This window comes from Castor canadensis, chromosome 8 (assembly GCF_047511655.1).
Source record: "Castor canadensis chromosome 8, mCasCan1.hap1v2, whole genome shotgun sequence".
Lineage (NCBI taxonomy): Eukaryota > Metazoa > Chordata > Mammalia > Rodentia > Castoridae > Castor > Castor canadensis.
In genome coordinates this window covers 142,183,927-142,209,330 of record NC_133393.1, presented here as the reverse complement: position 1 = coordinate 142,209,330, position 25,404 = coordinate 142,183,927, and the positions used below count along the sequence as shown (strand labels likewise).

At 44.2% G+C, this 25,404-nt stretch overlaps 1 protein-coding gene across 2 annotated transcripts in view; it reads left to right on the top strand.

Moving 5' to 3' along the window:
- Nuak1 (NUAK family kinase 1) overlaps positions 1–25,404 on the top strand; it is a 71,439-nt gene that overhangs the window by 16,202 nt on the left and 29,833 nt on the right. The window contains exons 2-3 of one of the 2 annotated variants that reach the window (XM_074084290.1): positions 14,341–15,402; positions 15,494–15,614. In XM_074084290.1, coding sequence (XP_073940391.1) covers positions 15,542–15,614 — 73 coding nt within the window. In that variant the 5' untranslated portion in view covers positions 14,341–15,402; positions 15,494–15,541. The remainder of the gene's footprint in view (positions 1–14,340; positions 15,403–15,493; positions 15,615–25,404) is intronic. The other variant, XM_020181742.2, reaches the window with a different exon arrangement.

The following is a 25,404-nucleotide window of genomic DNA, read 5'->3' as shown; positions in this document are numbered from 1 at the left end:
CAAAAAAAAAAAAAAAAAGGAACAAATACTTTTAGAGTTTCCATTGAGTCAATCCATCTGATGTTTGTTGAGTATGTACTGTATGTGTCAGACATGGAGCAGGGTTGTGGGGATACAATTATGAGGAACAGATTCAGATTCCCCAGTGAAGGGATGGTTAAGAAGCTTATCCAATCTGATAGTCATTAAATTTATGAGGACAAGTGAATCTCTGGGGTGTAACTGTTTAAATGCATCATGCTTGGCACCCCCACCTCCCAGAGACTTATTTAGCAGGATGGAGTAGGACCTAAGGACCTGGTACCTTCTGCGTTGTAATCAAGCAACTCAGGTGACTGATGGAGGAGGTCAATGGTCTGTACTTTGAGAAACACAGGACAATGGCAAAATAGTAGCAATATTCACCTGGGGATACACCATGCCACTTTCTTCAGTTTACACCTTCTCTTGTGTAAACATTGGGCTCTAACACTCTAGGTTCTTATATTGGGCTAGAAGCTTGAGGTCTCTTTCCTTTTTATCCTATCATGGAGTAATAATAATAACAACAACTGCACAGCAGTAATTGTGTGCCAGGCAGTATTCTAAGCATGTTGGCACTGACTTAAATTCATCCTCTTGGTAACCCTAAGAGCTGTACACCATTTTTACATCCATTTGGCAGTTGAATAGGCCAAGGCACAGAAAACTGAACCACTTGTCCACATTTACACTACTTGTGAGTGGGACTCAAACCCTGGATTGCTATTATGCTGCCACTCACAGCCCCTGAACTTGAGCCTCCTGAATGCCAAGTGTGCCTTTTTGCCAGTTGCTTGGAGTCAAGGTCAGGTGTATTTAAGAAATTCTCATTTAGGGCATTAACACGTGTGGACATTTTGATCTATGAATGTTCAACTCTGGATCTCTGCTGATCTACAGATGTCCATCTCTGCCCTCAAGGAGTATAATTAATTCATTCAGTGGACATTCCCTTGGGCCTACTGTGTGCCAGCCCTGTGGGGCATGAGATTTATGCCTGTCGTGATAAGGACTTTCTAAACAAATGTTCCACCCCAGGTAGGTTTTCTTCCATACAAAAAAAAAAACCAAGCAAATCAAAGAGTAAGCTTTCCCTCATTTTGCTGCTTATGACCCCATTTTTACATGGTTTTGATGTTTAACCTAGGAGAGAATCTTGTGTGTGTGCATTTTGTGTGTGTAGTGGGGTTTGGATAAACCATTCTTTCAGTACTCTTGTTCGTGATTGCCTTTCAGAGAGGCTGTGCCCCTCTCTCCACCCTTTTTGACCACTGGGGCAGGAATCTCCTCAGACTTGGGAGCTGCCCAAAACCCCTGACCATGTGGGTAAGCCTTTAGATGAGAGTGAAAGGAAGCTGGGTTAATGTTACTGTCTTACTGACAGCCTTCTGCAGGACACACTTAATGAGGCAGCTGACATGCATTATCTTGTACGCTCGTTTTCACTCACAGTTAAAGGAACTGATGCGCAGAAAAAATGGCTGATCTACTTAAGTAATCAGGACAGCATTGGTCTACCTGGCTCCACAATGGCTCTTCCACATACACCACTGGATCTCAGCCCTGACTAAGCACCAGACTAACCTGGGGATGACTGAAGACACAGTGGTGTCTGGGTTTGTCTGGGGGAAGGGACCTGGGAATTAGTGTTTTTAAGTGGACCCCTAGCTCCATTTTAATGCACTGCTGTAGTTAAGAGCCACTGGCTGCAACACGTTGGTGCTGGGGCCTTGCCCCAAGAAAGGTGAGCCTCCCCCATCCTTGCTTCCAGTGTGTTTTCTCCATAGAGACCTGGTTGTCCAAAGCCATCCCACTGGGCCTAGGCTGGGACCTTTTGCTCTGTTGCATCATAGGCTGCCTGTAAATCGGTGGCCCTGCTTGTTTTCTTTTTAGGCCCCAGTTGTAGTGACCTTTGTCTGTCTATTTATTTCAGGGAAATAATTCCATCCTGTAAAATTGATTCCCTGGGGGCTACAGAAGTACATTTGCAGGGACTTCTTTTAGTGGGGTGACCTGAAATGGCCTCTCAAAAGAGGCGACAGCTGCTTCCTTTCTCTGGCCCCTTCTCATTTTGCCCTCTGACAGTGTCCTCTCAGCCTTAGAGTTTGAAGGCCTCATGGTAATGGTCTTTCACATGTCTGCATATGCTTTGCTTATTAACAATAATGAAAATGATGAGAACAGTAAGCATGTTTGGATCAGACACAGTATTGTATGTTGGATACTATACTGTTATCTCATTGTATTTTGCTTTCTCTTAACAGTTATGATAGTGGACACAAGCCCAAAGTTTGTTTTTTATCCTTATAAGGAGGGAAGTTCTGATTGTGCCACAATTTCCTGGTCTTGTCGGAGGATGAGGTATTCTGGGACATAGATGCCACCATATTAGAGGAAATTAACCTAGGTGGGATGAGGGTGGGTAGTTAGCTAGTTGAACAGGAGGGCATGAGAAAAGAAAAGAATAGCCGAATAGTCCCTTGGGTTCAACCTGCTATGGTGTTCTTTCAAGTGAATGGAGAACCCTGGTCAAACTGATGTTTTGGTTAAGTAGTAAGTTATGAGAGAGCTCAAGATATATTTTTCCAGGTAATTGAAGCACAATCATTTATGAAACAATCCTCTTAGAAACTGTAGGCATTTCTTAAGGAAATCTCTCTTCAGTGGATGAGCACTTTCCTGCCTTGTTAAAACAAAGTACCTTGAAGGTAGTTGAAAATTTTCCTTGTTGTATTTGGGTAACTTCTCCTAAATGGTCCTCAGTACTATGTTTGAAAATATTCATGTCTGTTATTTATAGTTTATCTGTCATCTCCCTCATCATCTTTTATTCCTTTTTCTATCTTTTTGAAAGATAAATTTTTCCTTTTTTCCCCTATAGCAAAAGCAATGCATTTTCAAAACTGAACACTCATGAGAGTGTTAAAGGGAAAGTTGGTTGTCGTGTCTTGTTCTATCAGTGAGGCTGTTTCTAGTTCCATTTTTTCCAGCTTCCCTACAGAATTGCTGTGACTAAGCTTGTTGGAATTGTGTTAGCAGGAAGACTGCAAGTGACTATATGCAGGGGCTCAGTGCATAGAATCCATGACATTCCTTTGGGTGGTTTTTTTCGGGGCTATGTTCCTTCTTTGGGCAGTCTTTGAAGCTGAGTGGGCCCTGAGCATGAATCTAGACAAGTTCTGTTTACTGGAGTAACAGGATGAGCTCCCTTGTGGGGAACAGTGCCGGCCAGCATCACCCAGTTAGCATGTGGCTGAGCTGGGTCTCATGACTCAAGGTCAAGTGCATTTCCTATTTTGCTACCTGTTACTTGTGTTTTAGATTGTGAGTTAAGGGATAAGTGGTTTTGGAACAAAGGAGCTATCACTATGATTGGATAATTGAAACCAGAAAAATCCTACCTTTACCTCAGTCCTCAAGGTTGCTCGAGTGACAGATTTTTGAACTTCATTTTTGGAGTAAGAAGCAGAATTTAGCCCTCTCTTTAGCATGCCAAACTCAGTCTCTATTGGAACATCAGTCTTAGATTAACACTGAGATGGACTCAGAAACACACTTGAAAGCAGCTTGCATTATTATCTGTACATAGCTTACATTTTATGACCTGCTTAAAGATGCGGGGAGCATAAATCTTGGGAAGGGCTGTCTTATTTACTTCTTCGTCTTTTCTACAGATGGGATGTTCGCAATAGAGACGGGCTGGCCTCAGATGTCTGCTCCAGGATGTTTTAGCTGAACTGTATGAGTCCATTAAACAAATGTAAGAGTTTTGGGAAAGAAGAGCTATGTCTCAAACCAAATGTTTTACATGGAGAACATCTGGGGAATATTGGTATTTGTGTGTACGGTACATCAGAAAGCAGCTTGGCGGGGTTCCGCTGGGATGTTTTTGGCTCGTGGTTGCTGGGTTTGACAGTTTTGTTGTAACGGAATGGTTCTTATGAAGTATTGCCATCAAGGCAATGCTTGATCCAGGAAGGAGGGTCCTTGTCTAGCTGTACACTCAACTTGTTCTGATTAGCTCCCCAACCAGATTTTCTACAGCATTTGAAAATCTGATAACTGAGCTAGTTTTCCCAAGGCTTAGCCTCCAGAGAAAGGAAATATCACCATGCCAAGGCCCCGAGGGTTTCTTCTTTATCAGGTGGTGCTGTAGAGTTGACAAGTTGTGGAAACAGGTGTTGCCCAATGGAGGCAGCATTCGTCACAGAAGATAAGTACCTGGGTTGAAACTGGGGAGTTGCCTTTATGTCTTGTAGGGATGGGGGAGTTCTTTGGGTTTAATGTTCCTCTCCTACACAATGAATAACCTGTTTCATGGGGTTACTGGGTGAGTAAAATAAAGTGGATGGCATTGTGTATTTAGGAGTCATTTATACAACATACCATGCATCCATGGGTTACTGGTCTTATCCACAAGTGCAGAAGCTGTGTGGGTCATGGTGGCATCTGGGAAGACTGTCTGATTTCAGCAACTTGTAGTTTCTGGACCAGGTTGATGATAGTTGGTGGATGCATAGAAAGGATTAATTCTTATAAGATGAAGACTTATGATATTCATCATGTCTGATTCAATTCAACTCAGTAAATATTGATTGAAAGTGTCAGATGGTCTCCTAAATATTGAGGACACAGAGGGTTCAAGTCAGTGACGGTTCCTGTCTTGTAGTCTATATCCTGTGTGTGAGATGTTGACCATGAAAAACCCTCCCTTTCGTTGGGTTGTGTATTGACTGTGGCTTAAGCAGCACGGAGAGTGACTGGTAAATATTTTGTAGGTGTGAACATTATTTGGCAAAAAATATGGACTAGGGTTCCTATACCTTTGTGTAAAGTAGGTCAAGATGATCCTTTCTGACCTCTTCCCCCAAAAGGCAAATCCCATTTAATATGGTAACCATTGCGGTGTGAGAGGAAGTTGTAGAATCTGAATGGGTCCTAAAAATGGCATTTTGACCAATACTGGTCAAGCAACATAGTCACAGGCCTCTTTAGTGGAGGGGATAACAGAGGGTCATGCATGTCGTATGAGAAAGGGACAGTAGAGACACTTCTTTGGCTCTTGTTGGGAGGGGGAAATGCCTAACTTTGAGCAAAGGAGACTCTGTTCTGGTTTGAAGTGACCTTTACTCAGGAGACACAGTAGAAGTGGGGGTTTCTGAGGAGACCCCATCTGCACATACTCTCACCCAAGTTCCCACAAAGCACGCTTGCCAAGATAGTTCCAGTGTCTTAGAAGAGCAGCTCCAGGGCCAGCAATAGAGTTGTGTGCCCTTTGTGGGCCTGGATGATGAACCCTTTGAAACTGCGTACAGTGGAGTGGGGCTAGTCCCCAGTAGAGGATGGAATGGGTGGTGAGTGAAGAGGAAGAGCCCATGTGCCCTGTGCCTTCTCTGACTGGATTGTAAGCCATTTGAGGGGAAGGTCTAGGTCATGTTCTACAGAACTGGATCAATGCCGTGTCCAGAGCACTTTTAAAAATTGTTTCTGGGGAATGGACTCATTGCTACAGCATGTTAAAGACATGTTCCCTAGACCCCCCCCCTTCTGATTTTGCCTTTGCCCAGCTTACCTGACTGGCCCTGCAGAGAGTGGCAAGGAACACCAATGGATGTGCCTTGAAGTTGGAAGTAATGTAAATATGAGCTGAGAAAAAAGACTTTGGGTAGGTCCTTCATGTACCAGGATTCCAATTTAGCTCACATGGCCAGACACAGTGCTAATGGCATTGTCAGTGTGGTACACAGTTTAAGAGTACGGTCTTTGGGTTTAGTGAGACGTGGCTCTTCAGTTTATTAGTTGTGTGCTGTAGGGCACATAACCTCCCTCCAACTTCATTTATATTCACTGAGAGAGCAGAAGTAATGTTTTGTGAGAATTTAATGAGTGAGATGTTGAAAGATTTAATGGACTGGTACCCAATGCCTGGCACATAGGAAAGGCTTGATAACTGGTAATTATTATGATTACTGTTAGCTATTATTGTAAATCATCCCCCAGCCTCCCTGGAATAGGCTCTGTTATTATCTCCATTTGAAAGACAGAAGTTCAGGTTTAGCGATTTTGGGACAAGTGGGGTTTAGTAACTGAAGGAAGACCCAGCAGCAGGTGTCTGGGGTTGAGGTTGTGTGGAATGAGATGGCCCATTATAGTTTTATATTTTTAACTGGTCTTTTTAGTACATTTTAGGAACAACTTCTTTGTGTATACTATGCACGGGCACCTGCTTGACCCCTGGATCTGCTGTAGTGAATAGAAGAGAGACAGTCTTGGTGCATCTGAAGCTTGCAAATAACGGTTAGCCAGGTGGTGAAAGGGGACCCAGATGTGCATCATGGGAGCAGTAGCAAGGATGGGCCAGGTCTCAGGACGGGGAAGGATGTGGAGGCCTTGCCTAGCTGAAAAAGTTAGTTGCAGATGATAAGGTGTGGAGGGATCCTGTCAGAGAAAATGACAGGTGCAAATGTCCAGGCACATGCCTCCTCTTGGGTCCCTGAGATGCCCTGATCTTTCAAAAGGGTTGAGTGCTGGATAAGTCTCCCTGCCTGCTGGGAGGCAGGAAATGCCTGCCGGGGAAATGTGCCGGGGAGCACATTTCTTGAGTGTTGGGCTGGCATTACTTGGGGCGGCCTATTTGCAGCCAGTGTGGAGGGTGCTGCCACAAGCACCCTAGGGCAGGTTTGTGGAACACTTGTTAGGGAGATGACAAACATCCAGAGGGCTTCTGCAATAGGGCTGTGGAGCAGAGACCAGTCTATTAACTCTGAATTATGAGCAAGGAGAGCTTCTCGTGCAGGAAATAGGCATGGTGCTGCTTGTGAGGAGATAATAAGTGAGGCTTGAGGTGCCCAGGTGCCCTCCAGAGGCTGAAGGGACAGATACACTGCAACCTGTGACATTACTCACTCCCCCCAGTATGCTATGCATTCACATACCCTAATTGCTATTAATCAGTTTTCCAAAGGAGGAATTCCATCAGGATAAAAATAACTTCTGAGAAATCTTTCCTTCACTTATCTATAAAATTATCCATGGTTAAAATAAAACTTAAAGCCATCACCCCTGGTTATTTATTTATTTGTCTGTTATATTTTACCACCTTAAGAAATCTAAAACTTTGTTTTCTGTGTCCTGCCTACCTGGACCAGCTAAACCCAGTGGACTAATTTCTTTTCTTTTTGGAAACCTAATTTGGCCTCTTAGGTCTTTTGAGTCCCTTGCTCATTATCCCAAGGTCAGTGATTTACTAGTGACCTGAAGTTAATACTTAAAAGCAATACTTTCAGTGAATTAAGAAATAAGGGATAAAAACCTTATTCATGTGTGATGTCAAGTCAGGCTTCAGAACTTGGAGTGAGGGTTTGGACTGAACTGAACTGAGAATAGTGTTGTCCATCTAACTATGTGAGGACACCCCTGGCCTGAGGTGGAGGTGACATTGTATGCCACACTGTGAAACAAGTCATCATTTGCCAGCACGCTTAGAAGGATCTGTCATTCCTCATCTCGATTTTTTAATAATCCAGTAGTTTTGGGGACTCATGCTGCCTCACATATGGATGTTAATGAGCCTTTTGTGTGGTGGCTTTAGCCCTATTGCTAGCTGTGGCTTGGTTTTAAGTCAGGACTCCTTGCTCAGACTGTTAACCCCTCCTGGAGTGGGAGTCAGGATTCAGTTGTTGCAGTTCCAGTATTTCTGTTAACTTTGTGAACTTGGGCCTGTATTTCTGCTGATCTCCCTGGGACTCAGTTTCCTCATCTGCCCAATGAAGAGGCTGGTCTAGAACATTCTAAGCTCTTTGCAGCCCTAAAGTCTTGGATGATTAGGACTTCTGCATGCTTATAATTTACCTTTTCCAGGCTCCATGATATACAAAATTTGACAGGATCCCCACACCAGTCTCCTGAGGTTCATACTAATAACATCCTCATTTGTAAACAGGGAAACTGAGTCTGAGACTGGATTACCTGAGAACTTCTCCTTGGAGAAGTCTCCTTGACCAAGTTGCTGAGAGTGCTGACAGGACCAAGTGCAGATGCTAGATTCTTAGCTGTTCTGGCTGGGGCTCTGTTGGGTTCCAAGGTCCATAAGAACAAGATGCACAGCCTTGGACTTATCTAAGTTGTTCTTTAAACAGCATCAGAGGGGTCAGAAACTACTGGTAGAGGTTGTCCAACTTAGAAATAACCTTAGCTCCTGGCTCACCTCTTTCCTTCCCTCTTCAATTCAATGGTAAACTGGAAGAAAAGCAATTGCACTTCAGCATTTTGCTCTGGTATTGCATTTGGCTTTGAGCAACGTGCAAGGCCAAAAATAAACAGCAGCCTGAAAATCCAAGTCTCAGCTCACAGCCTTGCATTTTGAATCTTTCTGAGTCTGACACTGCCTATGTTAGCATCTCTTTTATCCCCATAGGTCCATTCATGCTCCAGGTTGTGTGCAGATTGTAAGGACTCACTTCCTGTGACCTTACATCAGCCATGGACTGGCCTCTGGCTAGAATGAGGGAAATATTTGCTGGGAGCACACTTTCCATTTGCCAGGGCTAAATTATCTGGATCACCGGCCTCCTCCAGGAAGCAGCGTGTTTTTTTGTTTTTTTTTTTTAATTGCCCTCTTTATACATGGGCAGCTCATTAATTTAATCAATCATCTAGTGTGTAATATGACTGCATCATACTTAAGTTACAGAATAATAGGAGCTGGTAGGGTCACAGTGACTCTGGTTTAAGATGACAGTTCTCAAACCTAAGAGTACAGTAGAATTACCTGGGAAGTTGTAAAAACTGCGATAATGGGTCTCCCCTAGCCTCACCACCTCACTGCATTTTAACATCACTTTCCTTTTCTTTTCCCCAACTCAGGAATTTGATGCAGGTGGTCTGCTGCCCACCCTTTGACCAATGGTGGGCTCAGAGAATTTGCCTGCTCTTTTTGGCTGGCTAGTTGCTCACTTTTGGCATGGTCACTCAACACTAACTTTCCACTTCTTTTTGCCTTTCTTTTGGTTGTTTCCCAGTCAGTCATGGTCACTACCTCATGTTTACAAACTCCAACACCATACAGAGAATGTCATCTTAGCCATTAGTTCCCCTTCCTTGTGACATTGCTATTGCAATAAGGACATTCTTGATATAGTCCTTGAAGGGGGCAGGTAGGATAAGGGTGGAGGGTGAAGAACGACAATTCATGTAGATAAAGACATCCCTGCCTTGCTCCTGAGCACGGCTCAGTCAAATACAAGTCAGTTTTGCTATTTAAATTCTGGAAATAGAACACATTTTCCATGGCAGGAGAACAATCGAGATCATCCAAGGAATTGGATCTCTTATGGGAGTTTTGGGAAACAGAGGATTGAGAACCAAGTTACAGAGAATTATATTCTTCAGACTCTTACGATGGCGGGATGGCCCTCTTGGAAGGAGAAGCTGCCCCTTTGGCATCTGGTGCCTCTCCTCAGAGCCTGTGCATACAACTCTTGGCTTCCCCCTGCTCCTGCCTGAAAAAGCACCCATGTAACAACATGAGTCAACAGGCCAAGGAGGAAGAGAGAAAGAGCCATGTGCCCCGAGGCGCAGCTGGCTTGAGCCCCATGGGGCCCATTCCATCCTGGCTGCTTGCTGGAGTGTTGTCCTGAGTTGGCTAGGCTCCTCCACAAAATGCTGAGGGTCACTGAAGCAATTAGGGGGTCTGGTTGCAACATGGCCTTCTGGGTGGCATCACCTTGTGCTTCAGGAAAAGACTTTCTGAGTAAAAGCCTTGTGGTCATCTGGTAAGCCTTTGGACCATTGTGGCCCACATGGAGTGAGGCCTTTCCCCAGATTCTGTCCAGTTTCTAGATGCGAGCAGGACTCTGGACCCTGGCATGTACCACTTGATGTGGCCTCTGGGACCCTTGGTAAGGAAAGATCCTCTGCTCCGACTCAGTGCCCTGAAGCTCTGTTGGTAGAAAGTGGCAGATGTGTGTGAGCTCATACCTTGTGAATGGCAGGGAGGCTGCCAGCCCTTTTTGCTGGGATTAGACGCTTGCTTGTGCTCACTAAGTGATGCTAATGCTGTGTTTATGACCTACTTCTTACCCTGTGGGCTGGCTGCTCACTACCCTAGGCCACCTTCCTTCAGGAACCTCACTTAACCCCCAGGGGGGGGGCCCATCCCACCTGGGATCCTTCCGATTGCATCACCTGCCGTGTTGTTCTTCATCCCACCTATATCCACAGCCTCAGGAGTCAACAGCCTCTGGGCTCAGCACCTGTCCTCAAGTTCTAGCTTCATGTTTTATATGCTGTTTGCTTGACTTGGGGCAATACTTATCTTCTCTGGGCCTCAGTGTTTTCATCTGTAAAATGGACCACATGTAATCTATAATTAGGACCAAATGAAATAAAGTCTGCCGGCCCATAGCTGGCACATACTAAATGTCAGTTATTGTTATCATTAAGAATACCACCAGAAGTTTAAAAATGTTGGTACGTCAAGGTCAAAGATAAAGCAGTAAGACCTGGCTTCTCAAAATGTGGTCCCTGGACCAGCATCACTGGCACCTAGGAACTTGCTAGTCCTGGACCTACGGATTCTGAATCCGCATTTTGACAAGATGACAGGGTGCATCCTGTTTGAGATGCACTATTCTAGAATACTCCTGGTAGACTGACATAGGTCAATGAATGAGCATCCGGGGAGGTGGCTGGGGATGGAAGCTGGTAGTGATAGTCTTGGGTAGAGCCTCGTGTGCACACAGCCTGCTCAGACCTCCCCCACTCCACTCCCTACAGCCTGTTGCACACTTCTCCATAGCCCGTCTGGGGATGGCTGGATTTTAATTTTAACCTGAGTTTACTGCTGTACAAGGGAAGAAGGGATATGGGGGCGGGGAGCTGTGGGTGTGTGTGGGCACGTGTATGGTCTGCTGTGGACTTGTTACTCCTTTAGGTCCAGGACCCTGTATCACTGCGTCTCTTGGACAGGCCCCCCTGACAATCACTGCCATTGAGTGAATGCTGGCTGCATGCTGGCACTTCACTCACATTGTTCTCACCAACCCCAGGCAGCATGACTTGGGAACCCCATTTATAGACAAGGAAACTGAGAGCTGTGAGGTTTGGTTTGGCCTGAGGCCACCCAGCCTGGAAAAGTCTTGAGTGTTCACTCTGCCTGTCTGTCCCACTCATTCCTGCCTGTGTCACCCAACTCTCAATCAGTCACTGCCCATGAGGCTGCCCAGCAGGCTGCAGAGCAGGTGACTTTTGGTGCAGATTCAAAAAAAGGGAAAAAAGTGCCAACCCCAAAGAAGCGGTCTCGGCAGAGAGACGGGAATTGATTGGGCTCAGGGTGTCTCTTACATAGGCAGGAATCACGGAGCAGAACTCACAGGGTCACGGCCAACCCTGCTGCCGCATAAGGTTTCAGTGTTAAACCGTAGGGTGGCCGTGTTTAAAAGCCGACTGTTTTATAAGGTGTGTGGTTCTGTCTAGACTTGGAACATTTATGAAAGTGGCCGTGTTGTGTCGGGCTCAAACAAACACCTGCGTTCCCCGCTTCAGCCTTCCCCTCTGACTTGCACAGAGAAAAAGTGGATCATTTTTTGGGGGAAGGAAGGTGTGTGATTTCAGATGTTGGGTAATCTCTTTCTGCTGAGCCCTTTCCCTGCCTCTGTTTCCCTTTGTAGATGTGAGGTGAGGAAGACTGGAGAGGGGCTTTCCTCCACAATGCCGGACATGTCCACATATTTTTTTGGTAGCCCCTGGCCATGAGAGGAATTACATTATTGGTGTACCTTTTGGTTATTGCCTACCTCCTGTCTTGCAGGCTGGGGCAAAATTATGCTACGTCCTGCCTGTGTAACCTGGACCATGGCAGGAACTCAAAAAGAATAAGTGAATTAACAGTCAAATCATGAAGTCCAAAGTGGATATCTTAAGGCTTACTTTTGATCCTGAGCAGTGAGATTTTATTTCCCTTTTAGCTGAATGGACAGCAGTAAGGAGGGAATGGGAGGGAGGCTGGGGATGATTCTGGGGTTGCTTTTAGGCTCAAGTTGTTCACCCTCTTACCTGATTTTAGACTCAGGTGCTGCGATGACAAGGGTGGCCCCAGTGATTCTGAGCTTCCTCTTTCAAATGAGGTTACCATTTAAAGACCCAGAATGGAGATGTTTTGTCTGGTATGTGCTTTTGGAACAAACGTGGTCTCTATGCCCAAGACCTACACTTGTCCCTTGAGGAATCAGAGGAATTCAAGTTTGCTCTGAGGAGGAAAAGTGGAAAAGAAGAAAGGAAAGTTTTACTTCTGGGACACTTACTCCGGATAAAAGTGCCTGACATTTACTAAGCCATATTTACTGGGGTTTGAACTCAGGGCCTCCAGCTTGATAGGAAAGTGCTCTATCACTTGAGCCCAGCCTCCACCCCCAGGCACATTCTGGTTTGTAATCCTCACAGGGACCTGTGAAGCAAGTACTACTACTTCTCTACTTGATGAATGAGGAGACCCGGGCACAGCTAGTTTATGTAACCTGCCCAAGGTCACACAGTGATTTTAGCCAGGACTCAAAGCCATATTTCTGACCATAATGCTCTATTCTCTGTGCACTGGCTCAGTTTATCTTTCAATGAAGCAGGCACTCATTTAGGAGCTATGTTTATATATCTCCTTCTTTCTGAACACTTTAAAAATGTCCTCCAGTCCTACAAAAACAGGTGCAGAAATAAGGCGTAATATTATTGTAGCAAACAAGTAAAGAAGAAAAACAATGTGAGTTGGTATGAAATTCCCCAAAGAAGATTTTAAAAATGGGAAGGGTATGGAGAGGGAGGTGGCTGTGTCAGCTGGAGGGGCCAGGAAGGGTCTCTTTAAGCTTAGTGCATGGTGAAGCTGAAGCTTGAATGAAAGGATTCAAAGATGTGTGGTGTGGGAAGCTCTTAGCACAATGTACTCTACTTAGGTGTTTAATGAATGCTGGCTGTTATGGTCATTGTCGTTACTGTTTTCTTGGTTTGCCATGAACTGGCTTGGCTGACCTGAGGTCATTCACAGTTCTTGGAACTGGAACCAAATGTCTTCCCATGGCCTTGGAAGTCCTACGACTCTTAATGGTTTCTAACATTTGTTTCCTCTTACCTTCCCACCATGGCTTTGATACGGAGCAGAATGAGCACTCTGGCATTTACAGAGGAAGATTCATTGCCAGGCAGAGGGCAGGCTTTGTGGAGGGACAGCCACTGGGGTTATTAACATTTCCAGAGCCCTTTGAGTTTCCCCAGCACTGAGTAGGGCTGGATGAGAATGTGGGCACTTTCTGTACCCGGCTGGAAGCATCACCCTGGCAATTGCACCATAAGACCATTGGCCTTTCGCTTGGTTGTTGGGGGGAAACGACAGTTGGCTCATTTTCTTACAGGATAGAATGTCGCTATCGTCTCCTGACAAGGGAGGTGGGAGAGGGGGGATGGGGATGGTGAAAGAATGTATTTCTATTGTGATTTGACAATAGGGCCTCCTTGAAGCCAAGTTCAGCTTGCTGCATAATCAAATGGGTGGTTTCTACCCTTGGCCCATCTTTAGTTTATGAAGGAATGTAGGAGTTGGTCCAACAGCCACCCACATCCTCCATGGTCTGTGTGTGTTCACTGTCTGTTTTCTCCAAGAGCAAACTCCCAGGATGCAGGCCTTACTCACATAGAATGAAGCCTTCCACTTATAGTGTTGAATCTGAGGTGAGCAGAGGAGGCTTTTCTTATTGCCTTCTGAGTGGGGCTGTCTCGAGGGCTATGGACGTTCAGAGCCTGGCACCATGGTGAAAAGGGGCCTTTAAACTGGAAGGCCTCTTTGACCAGCCCCAGGTTCCAGCCGCAGGGTCCACCCATGGTGGATGCCTGTCTTGGCAATGTTGTTTAGTTGGGGTGGTCCTTCCTCTTTTGCCCCAGTTTCACTACTACTTCTTTGATCTGGGTTCCCGTTACCTCACCTCCTTCCTTCTCACCTCCTTCCTTCTCTGTTCTCCTTGCTTTTTGCTCTACCTGCTGCCTATCTGCACTGAATGTTTGCTCAGGTCTACTACCCATGCATGGGGTAAGAACTGGAGATAAACAAAGCTGCTACTAAGATCCCCACAACTACAGAGTCCAGTAAAGACACGGATCCTGATGCAATCACAGCTAGGAAAGGGACTAAGTGCATAGGAGAGACACAGAGAGCACTGGGTACAATTAACCTACTTTCTGGGAGGTCAGCAAATAGCAAAACCAAAAGCAACAGCTTCCCAATTCTTGTTGAGTCCCAGATGGAAAGATGTATTATGGGAATGTTTCTGTTTATAGTGTTTGTGGAGAGCTGGGCAGGTCAGAAGTTGCAAATGCTCCAGAATGTGAGTCCATTCCTGCTGTGGCTAGCTGTGGCCCACCCTACAACAGTCAAGGTATAGCTGCAGGCTGCTGATAACAAGGAGTTGTTCTTCTGCAGATAAGTCCATGTTTTATCATCTGGTATGGGATAGCTGCCTTTCACCGAGGAAAGGATGGAGAGTGGAGGTCAGAAGAAGGCCTGTTTGGGAGGGAGATAACTAAGCAGGCTTTTGGAGTCAGCAGCAGATTGGTTGGGGGGCTTCCTGTTTACCCATGGATACCTCTTCCCACTTTGCCTCTCTTAGAACCTTGGATGATTAAATCACCAACCAACTTGTTTATGAGCAAAGTGTATCTACTGGCAAATGTATTTTTCCTCATTAGATTTCTATCGTCACTTAATGCCTTTTTATTTATGGCTTTCTTTTGAGAAATTTCTGCTCTGACCCTGGCAATTCTCTGGTTTGGATTTGCAGACTGCATTGGCAGGGAGCTTTTGGAACCCACTGGGCTGGGCACAGACATGAGAGAGCTGTCACTCCCTTTGTTTTATCCCGATTTGTCTCTGGAAGAATCTCTTTGCATGCCACATGCTATTGAAGGTGCCTTGGAAGGGAGGAAGGAATTGCCTTCTGAGCAACTGCATATGCACAGCACAGGCTGGAGTCCTCAAAGCCCAGGTTTGAGGCAGAACTGGCTTCGAGATGGCCATGTAGTGATGCTTTTGTAAGTCACTACTGTGACTGCTGCTCGGTGGAGCTGAGTAGTCTGAATAGCACCTCACACGTTTAGTCATCAACACCCTGCAAACGGAGCTCACCTTCTTTTCTTTTTCAAAGGATCAGAATTTCTAGAGTAAATGAATCTGGCCATGTTAAGCAGCCTCTGCTTTATGAAAAAAACCCAAGATCCCAATCCCAAGATTGTTAAAACCTGATGTTTTCTGTTGCAGGAGAAGGAGGTCTTAGCTGTAAATGAAAGACATGACAAGGGGGTATTTCGAAGCTTTGTTTTGGCGATTGTCCGTTTTGCCAACAAGTAACATCTGTATTTATTTTCCAAACTTCCCCAATGGCTGATTTGCATCTGTTTAGTTCTCTGAGTAACATTTCATTTCCTGACTTTATAGGTTGCTATAAAATCCATTCGTAAGGACAAAATTAAGGATGAACAAGACATGGTTCACATCAGACGAGAGATTGAGATCATGTCATCCCTCAACCATCCTCATATCATCAGTATTTATGAAGGTCAGTGATTCTTAGTTTTTATTTTTTCCACTCCTGTATTAGTTACCATTTCTCATACCATGGGGACCTGCCAAGACTTTTAGGTAATTGCTGTTCTGGGTGGGAGCCAAGTGTTTGGTCTCATAAGGCAAAAATAGCCCAGTGTTATCTATTTGGTTACCTCGAATGCAACCAGACACACATAGGGCAGCTCATTTTGGTCATAAAACATCTCCGGCTGGCATCTTCTTTCCTCTTTTCTCTTCCCAGTACCTTGGTGCTTGCTAAGCAACCTGACTTATTGAAAGCCAGTCTATGAGATAGGGATAAGGATGGTTTCTGAAAAATGGCAGTTTGCTTGGTAATAAGTATTGTGGAATAAATGCTATTCCCTTAAGCTGATCACTTTGCTGATGGTAGGTAGGAAGGAAGTGCTATTCCAAGCAAGGCTGCTTGAGTTGGGAATGAACTCTGAGCAGGTCTAGGCAGCACCAGAAACAGGGTTGGCTTGCAAGAGGAGTCCAAATTGTAGCTGGTGTTTATAAAAGAGCAGAGTGGGGAAAATCTTACAAAAATGCTCATGCTTCAGTTCAACTCTGGTCCTTCACGGGAAGAAATGCAAAGTATAAACCTCCCACCGCCTGCAAGTTTTTAAAATATCTGTAAAGAAATTATACAAGCCATGTGTGTTTATTACAGAAATGATTGAAATACAAATGTCGAAATTAAAAACAATTTCTGTTCTTAGTCCCAGTTTGTTAAATGACTGCATCTCTATATTTTAATATGTTTTTCTATCTGCGGTTTTTATCCAAAGTTATATTATACTGTTTATATTGCTTTTTAGCTGGCTTTTTTTCATTTGTTATATCATGTATATCTTCCTATGTCAATAAATATTCCCCATAAAGACAGTTTAAAAGGCTTTATAATATTCCATTTATGGACATACCGTAATTTATTGAATCTAATTTCTTTTGCCAAACATTTGAATTGTTCCAAATTTCTGGTTATTATAAACAGGGCTTTATTGATGCTTCTTGGGGAGAGGTTTTTTTTTTTTTTTTGTCTTTTCTTTTTTGGTGCTGGGATCGAACCCAGGGCCTCACGCATGCTAGGCAAGCGCTGTACCACCGAGCTACATCCCAGCCCTATTGATGCTTCTTGTGTATCATTTTTTCATATTCATTTCTGATTATTTTCTTATGAAAAATTCCTAATCTTGGACTTACTCAGTCAAAGTGTTTCTCCAGAATATTTTTAGTATGTGATTGATTCAGAATAAACCTCTTTTAAATTTCTGGGCTGATCATACATTATCAGGAAGGACTAAAAGGAAAGCAGACAGTGGCCCTAAGGTTTTTAGGGCCACTAAATCTTTTGTCCACTTCTCTCTCTCTTTTTTTTTTCCTACTGCTTCTAGTTTTGCTTCTTATCGAGGAGTATATGTTGGTAATATCTTATCTTTTATCTTGACCTTTCTAAAACTCACTTTTGGAGCCCTTGGGGGATAGGATAGGATTTTCATTCATTCAATCACGTATTCGTCCCACAAACATCGCTTGCAGAGGTTCTCAAGGTGCAGTCCCTGGGCCAGCAGCGTGGGCATCGCTTGAGATGAACAGAAATGAATATTCTCAGGCCCCACCTGGGACCACTGAATGGGAAACTCTGGGAGTTGGAGCCAGGTAGTCTGTGCTTTAGCAAGTTTGATGACCATTGGTCTACTTCTTAAGACCTCTGTTAAATGAGGATACAAGTGTAAAGATAAATGTGTTTTGCAGTTCCTAAACAAGAAATAATATAAGGCAGTATGGAGATAGAACTAGGGGCTGTCTGTGTAGCTCAGTGGAACAGCACTTGCGTAGCGTGCATGAGACTCTAGATTTGATTTTTAAAAAGTATGTAGATTATATGTGTAATATATTCTGGGAGCATGGAGGCCTGGGTGTTAGAGGTTTTCATGCAGATGTATGGAATCCTGGCTGAATCTTGAAAATTTTGGGGGGAAGACTTGGCAGAAGTAAAATTCCATACTGACAAAACCAATCTGAATATGCCTGGTGAATGAGGGGAATTTCTAGATGTTAGATGTGAGTAGAGATACGAAATGAAGGGTGAGAGTGAGTTCTATTAAATTCTGAGGGTTTTTACTCCATGTGCTCTGGCTACCATAGAAACCTGAAGGCCAGGGGAAAGGATGACCTGTATGACGTGGGCCAGTGTGGACCTGTGCTCTGTGAGCACTGATGGCCTAGTGCAGGACCCTCTTTATCAGGAAGGCAGAGAGTGTCAACTCCTAGGGTGGATTTTCCATGCTTGTTATTTGGAAGGTAGATATGGTAACTGAAGTCTGGCATGGAGACTGACTTCTGGATCAGCACCCATGGCCTCTTTGGGAGCCAAAAAGGATCAGTGGGGAACAGGAAACCATCCCTCTGCTATAGGATGGTCCGAAATGAACCTGATGGAAGAACATTCTATTGCCACTGTCAGTTGACTTTAGTCCAGCCCCTGCTGGTGGTTTCAGGAAGAGAAGCTTTTGTATTATAACTTTAAATATGGCTACCTGTGTGAATTGAAGTTCTTTTGATGACTAGAAATAATTTCTTTCAAGTCCTCAGGGAGGATCTTGGGCCTGCATTTGTAGAACCCTTAGAGCAGGTCCTAGGGAGTCAGGGAAGAACTTGAGTTTACATGTTAGATGGACGTGGGTTTCTATCCCAAATCCTCCACTGAGGCCTAGAGGTGAGACTTTGGACAAGATGGCAGGCCTCAATAACAGCACATCAAATGGGTAAATTCTCTACCAATCTTATAGGAGTGTTGTTGGGATTAAATGGCATTAGACACATACCAGCTCAAGAAAGATAATTGTTATGAGGACACTATAATCATCACATTTCATCAGTAACCACATGTGGCTAGTGGCTACCACACTGGACAGTACAGATCTGGAACATTCTCACCATTGCAGAAAGTTCTCATGGACAATGTTGATATATAATGCTTTATATATTATGTGCTTGGGTTAGTCTTTTTTTCCTGGGGAGAAGGCACATAGCTTTTATCAGACTCTCAAAGGAATTCCTGCCCTTTAATAGGTTAAAAGAACCTACTGCTGTCAAATGTTTTGGACCTGCCGGTGCCATTCAAATAAAAAGTGGTGTCTTTGTGCAGAAAACTCCCAGGGACTTACATGTGGTCTTTTTTCCTTTCAATTTCTTAGAGATCTCTGGTTTCTGTTCTGTTCCCTTTTCCTTCTCCTACGCAAGTTCTGTTTCTCCCACATCCACTAAATAACTGTGGAGGAGAGCAGCTCCCTCCCTCCTTGGGGGTTGGTGGCAGGAGCTTGCCATGGCTCTGTTCCAGCTCTTACACCTCTGCCTATGACCCTATAATCCCCTGGTCCCATGACCTTCTCTGCTTTATTGCCTAGCATCTCAGGATCCATTCCTGTGAGTGAAATTAGAAATCCCACTGTCATCTTTAGAACTCTTTGAAGTGTCCAAAGGTCTCCCACACCTAGACTCGTTGGATTCCCATAGCAAACACATAAGGTGGGCAGGCCAGGTATTCACATTTTGCAGTTATGGAAACGGAGGCTCCAAAAGGTTAATGACTTATTAATGAATTATTTGTTTGCTAGGGCTGCCAGAACACAGTACTATAGACTGGGGGCTTACATGTAGAACAGAAATGTATTTTGTCACAGTTCTCGAAGCTGAAATCTGAAATCAAGGAGATGGCAGGTGGGTTCCTTCTGAGGGTAGGGAGGAAATAGCTGTTCCAGGCCTCTCTTCTGGGCTCCTAGATGCCACAGTGATAGCACTGTGTTCTCATATCATCTTCCCTCTACATGTCTGTCCAATTTTTTTCTTTTCATAAGGACATGGATCAAACTGGATTATAGCCCATGCTAATGACCTCATTTTAACTTAATTATCTCTCTAAACAGAATCATATTCTGAGGCAGTGGGTATTAGATCTTCAACCTGAGTTTTGAGTTAAGGACATAGGTGTCACAGCTAGCTGGTGGCCCTGACGCCTAGGCCTCCTGACCCTGTTTTTTTCTCAGCTGTACCTCATTCCTGCTTTCTGACCTTTGCTGGCTCTGCAGCCACCTCCCACTGGCCTTTTCTATCCTGACCTTGCTGCCTGTATGCAGGCTGGAACGAGGTAGGGACAAAGGTGGGGTGATGGGGCCTCAGTCTGTAGGTTTATATGCTGGTCTCCTGCCACTCACAGAGTGAAGGGAACCTTTTCTCCAGGAGCTCATTGGTGACATTGCCAATCAAAAGCCTGAGTGAAGTGCAGAAGTACATTCATTTGCTTAGTGGGACATTAATGCTGAGGCACTGAAGTGACTATTTGGACACTAGTCAAGGAATTGAAGCTATTAAAGAACTTTACAATTTCCTCCTCAATAAGGACCTCCATAATTAACACACACATGTGCACACACATGTGCACACATGCACAGTACCAACAGAAAAATAACAAAGCAGTGCTGTTTAGGAACTTTGGGTTTTTGTAAGGGGAAGGCACCATCTGGTACTGTACTCACAGGTGATGCTGGTCCCAGAAAAAAAAAGTAATTCCTTCACTTGAGCTATGTCCCCAGCCGCCCCCTCTCCACCCTGAGCCCCTTTAAAAATTTTTGTTTTTGAGATAAGGTCTTGATAACTTTGCTCAGACTGTCCTGGAACTCAGGATTGTCCTGCCTCCACCTCCCAAGTAGCTGGGATTACAGGTGTGCCCCACTATGCCTGGCTTAAGCATCTAATTTTTGAGGTGAGTCTTGGATGAAACAAGGTGTTAGTCCCTTCTGAGAGTCAGGCCTTCCAGGCAAAAGGAACAGCATATGCAAATGCTCAGAGGAAGGAAGAGTTTGTTTTGGCAGAAGACTGGTGAGTTTGAGGGAAGGGTGAGAGAGGAGATTGGAGAGGGCCAGATCTGGACCTTTCAGCTACAGGAAAGAGTGTAGATTCCACACCAGGAACAATGGGAAGCTACTGGAAGGTTTTGAGGAAAAGCAGCTTTTTGTTTGTTTGTTTGTTTTTTAGTTTATACTTTAAAATAATGTATATTAATCTTACATTTATATATTATATATTTATATTACAATATATAGTACTAATACTAACTAGGAGTTACTGAGTATTTACCCCTGCTAGGAATTGGATATATTATCTCACTTAATACTTATGTCTGTGAAATATAAACTATTAGCACCCCTGTTTTATTGAGAGAAGCAAAGTTTATTTTCCAGAGTTACACTAATTAGTAAGTTGTGAACAGGACTGTGGAATCCAGACAGTGACACCCTGAATTCCTAACACTACCCAGGGCCTTTGACAGTGTGCAGGGATCCTCACTGAAGGAGTGTATTGTCCCAGACCCCGTGATACAGGGAATCCTGGCTTTCACACAGGTTACTGTCTTACACATCTGAGAGCAGTAAGTCCCAGCTTTGTAAGAGATCAGGCAGAGGCTTGAAGCCCACATCCGGTAACCTCATAGGTCAAGTGTTTTCTACACTGCAGAACACCATGAAAATGTATGTTATTTATAGATCAGTCACAATATCCACAGGCCTATAAAATTGTGACTTCATTGAGTCAGCTCTGTTCTTCACATAATTACTTTCAAATGTGTCTTTCTGGAACCAGACCCTGGGGTTAACTATCCTATTGACTGGTGGGTAAAGGTGATTTACCCTCAAATTTGTCTACTTTGAGTAGAGGCAAACCATTACCAACTCCAAATGCAAAGTCAATAAGAGGCCAGACACAGGCTTTCTAGTGTGTGATGCTAGGGTAACTCAATCAGGAGAAAAGACAGAAATCTCGGCAACATCTCAGAGGTGGACCCCTGATTCCTTTCAGTCAAAGGAATTCCATTCACTCAGCAGGGAGGTAATTGACAATATGGGAAAAACAGCTGAAAAGGAAGTGCCCGCTGGAGCTTTCAACTTGGTTGCCTAGGATGGAAGAGATAAAAACAGTTTTTGCCTGAGGTTCTGATTTCAGGCAGAGTTCAAACATCAAAGGCCGGTTGTCTCACCCCTGCTTCCGCTTTGAAAGCCTAGGAGCCCAATCTACAAAACCATCAAGGACGCCCATTTTGTCACAAAGCATTTTGGGGAACCTCAGCCCCATCTGGTGATAGTCCAGCATGTGACATGCGAGAGAAAGACGGGGTGCGGGGGGTTGGGGAGATTCATTCTGAGCTTTCATCGGATGCCTTTGGCTTTGGTCTGGAAATATCTCTTTCTGGCTATGCATGATTACACTTCTTTATTGGCTACAGTGGGCCACCTTTTCATCACTTCAATCTTAGGTATGGAAGATCTTGGCTTTCTGGGACACAGAAAGAAGCCTATTTGGCATTTGTTAGCTGTGATCACTCTCTGTTGGAAGAGTTCTCAAGCCTGAAAACAAAATGAAATAGACAGACATGCCTCCTTTGATAAGTATGTCAATCTCATGCCCCCACCCTGGGAGTCTTACACCTGTTGTCTATGAGAAGATGAAAAAGACTATCTTCTCCAATAGTCTCTGAATTCCTACCATGAAGGCAGTTTGTATGACTCCTCCATCTTTCTAGAAAATGCATTAAAATTTTTTTTTTTTTTTTTACCCAAGCTACTCGTGCTCCTGAGATTTTGGTAGGTCTTTCTGGAAGGGGATATTGCTTTTACCTCCTGTAGACAATCTCTGCTCTAAAAATCCAGAAAAGCAGAGGGGAAATCAAGAGACAGAGTCTGTGGAGAAGCCCATAGCTCATATTGTGGACTGCAGCTCTCCCATTTTGTGGCCAAGGGACAGGGTGGCTTGTGCAAGTTGTTTCTGTAGAATCCAGTAGAGGTCTAGGAGTCAGAAAGTGTTGCTATCCCATCCTCTGCCCTTTGAAAATAACTCCTTGAGAATGGCAAGACTGGTAAGCAGCCTGATGGTGCACTCGATCGATGGTTCTCAAAGGGTAACCCAGGACCACCAAAATCAGCATCAGCTGCCCTGCCCCACCCAGTCAGAACCTTGCGGGTGGGCCTCACCGTCTGCATAAGAGCAGGTCTCCAGAGAAGTACGATGTTCCCCCAAGTGTGAGAACTATTGATATAGAGAAACCCCTCCTTAGCAGGTGAGAAACCAAAGCAGGGCTGCATTCTTATATTCATTATTGGGAAAGACAGTGGAAGCAATTTACATTTCTCAGGCTACAGTGTGCTAATCCAGGTTCTCAGGCACAAGACTTGCAAGCATATTCTGATTTACGTTGTGGCATGATTTAGGCAGAATTGATCTAACAAGATCAGTGGTCAGTAACACTATCCATGCTCCCATTCATTCACTTATTTAGTCATTTGTTCATTATTATCTGCTTTACAAAAACTTACTGAGTGCTTATGTTCCAGGTACTGTCCTAGTAGGGCAAGTATGTAATTTATCGCCCAATCAGCCTGAGATTTTTGCTGACTTCTCAGAGACTCAGTTTTCTTATCTATAAAATGGGTCATTATCTGGCTACTCCATAGATAAGATTGTAGTATTACATGAACTAAGGAATAAAATCCCTAAACATCAGTGCTAAGGTCATGCTGAATAAATGGTATCGATTATTCCTGATGCAATTTTTACAGATGAGTGAGATTTTTAGAGATCTTCTGGCTGGAGAAGAAGTTTCTCTCGGGAAGTGATAGGAGAGACTGTATCATCCAGATTTGTCATTCTGAATGCTGGATGCACATTTGACTGTCATGAGGAGTTTTTAAAAAATGCCTCATCCCTGAGAATTCTAATGTAATTGGCAAGGTTGAGAAATATGGACTGAATCCTTCAACCAAGAGGATGTGAGCCTTGGTCTAAAAGCTTGTCTTGGTCTGATCATTTGTCATCAGTGAACCCCAGAGAATGGTGTCTGGCAGCAATCACCAAGGAACAGTTAGTGACACCTTGGGTTGACTTCATTAAGCCATTTGGTTGCTGTCCTTATTGGGGACCTAGAGTCCCAAGAAACAGTTTGTTGAACTTGGCAATATGGTGTATTATGCTCTTTTGAACCTGTGAACAATTGTTGAGCATTTAAACACACTCTTTGCTGCCATGTTCAAAAGTTCCCCACGAAGTCCCTGAAGTCTAGACCCAAACAAGGACTCCCTCCTATTAATAAACCAGCCCAGAAAGTTTTCTTCTCATTTAATCATAGAATGAGCTGTTCAGCTGTGAGTCTGTCCAGCCACGTTTCTAATGAGTTTCCTATTAAGTTAGCTATTTGACCTTCAAGTGTATTATTTTCATTGTTTTCATTTGATTACACCCAAGTCATTTTTCTAGAGGCCGGAGATTAGAAGTAAAACAACTAAGAACTAATGCTACTCCCTGGTTGTCCTGCCTCACCCTCCTGGGTTTCCTGGAATTCAATATTTTCTAGTGCCTTAAATAATACCATTTGTACTTGAAGTTAATTTGGTGGTTTTTTTTTTTTTTTTTGCTGTACTTGGGTTTGAACTCAGGGCCTACACCTTGAGCCACTCTACCAGCCCTTTTTTGTGTTGGTTATTTTCAAGATAGGGTCTTGTGGAATTATTTGCTTGGTCTGGCTTTGAACTGCGATTCTCCTGCTCTGCCTCTTCAGTAGCTAGGATTATAGGTGTGAGCCACGGGTGCCCGGCTTGAAGCTAATTTTTTAAAGAAAATAAAAAACAGTATTGCATTTAATGTAAGGTCTTCTGAAATGGACTGGATGGCCTGCATAATTTGCTTAGGCGGTCACAGCATGCATTTAGGAAGGCTCAGAGAACACCAGAGAGGCCTCTGAAATGACCATGCACAGCAGAGGGATTTAGATATTGAAAGAGGGTTGGATAAGCTATAGTTTCTAACCTGCAGAGTCTGGGATATATATATATATATATATTTTTTTTTAATTTGGGCAATTTGACCTTCTCCCTACTCTCCATGGGCACATCTAGAAAGTCCATGCTGTAGACAGCACTGGGACTTTGAGATTGACACCTATGCTTTGCGAGGTGCCAGAGATTGAAGCAGGGATCCTAGCTAATGGAGCTAAGTGGCTTTTGTGGTGAGCCACACAAGTTCTTTGATGTCTGTGAGTGTTAGCTCACCATCTTCACCATTATCTCACCCCTCCCTTCACACACACACACACACACACACACACACGCATCTCAAGAAAGTATGATTTAAGGTCTGGGTTCTGCCAATACAGATCCATAATCCTGGCACTGATCCCAGCCTGTGTTCATTTGTTCTTTCTTACTTGCTGTCTAATTGTAACAGTTTGTACTTCTTCATCTGCTGCTGCTGGGTGCTGTCATAACCCTCATCATGAGGATACCAGGTACAGGCTTTGTTTCAACAGATGAAGAAATTGAGGCACAGAAAAGCTAAGTCTCTTGCTGAGGTCACCCTGCTGATAAGTGGCAGAGCCTGGATTTGAACCTAAGGTGCCTGCTCTAAATGTCAGGTTCTTAGCTGCTGTGTTCTGATGCCCAATGAGGCAGACTAGAACTGACAATGGGCAAAACACTCCTCAGAGTGGCTCAGCTGTACGTGATGGGTCAGGCACTGGCTACAGCCGGAGCTGTGATAGACATGGACCTGGCTTTCTCATTGGCCAGGTGGCTGAAGGTGGAATGAGGCCCTGAGTCCCCTCAGCCAAGCCTGCTGGGGTGCTGGGGTTTTCAGGAGAGGAAACTGAGGCTGTCTTCTTATAAGGATTTTGCCCCTGTTGTTGCTGCGGTGGAGAAGCACTTTTTTTTTTCTTGCAGTGCTGGGGATTGAATTCA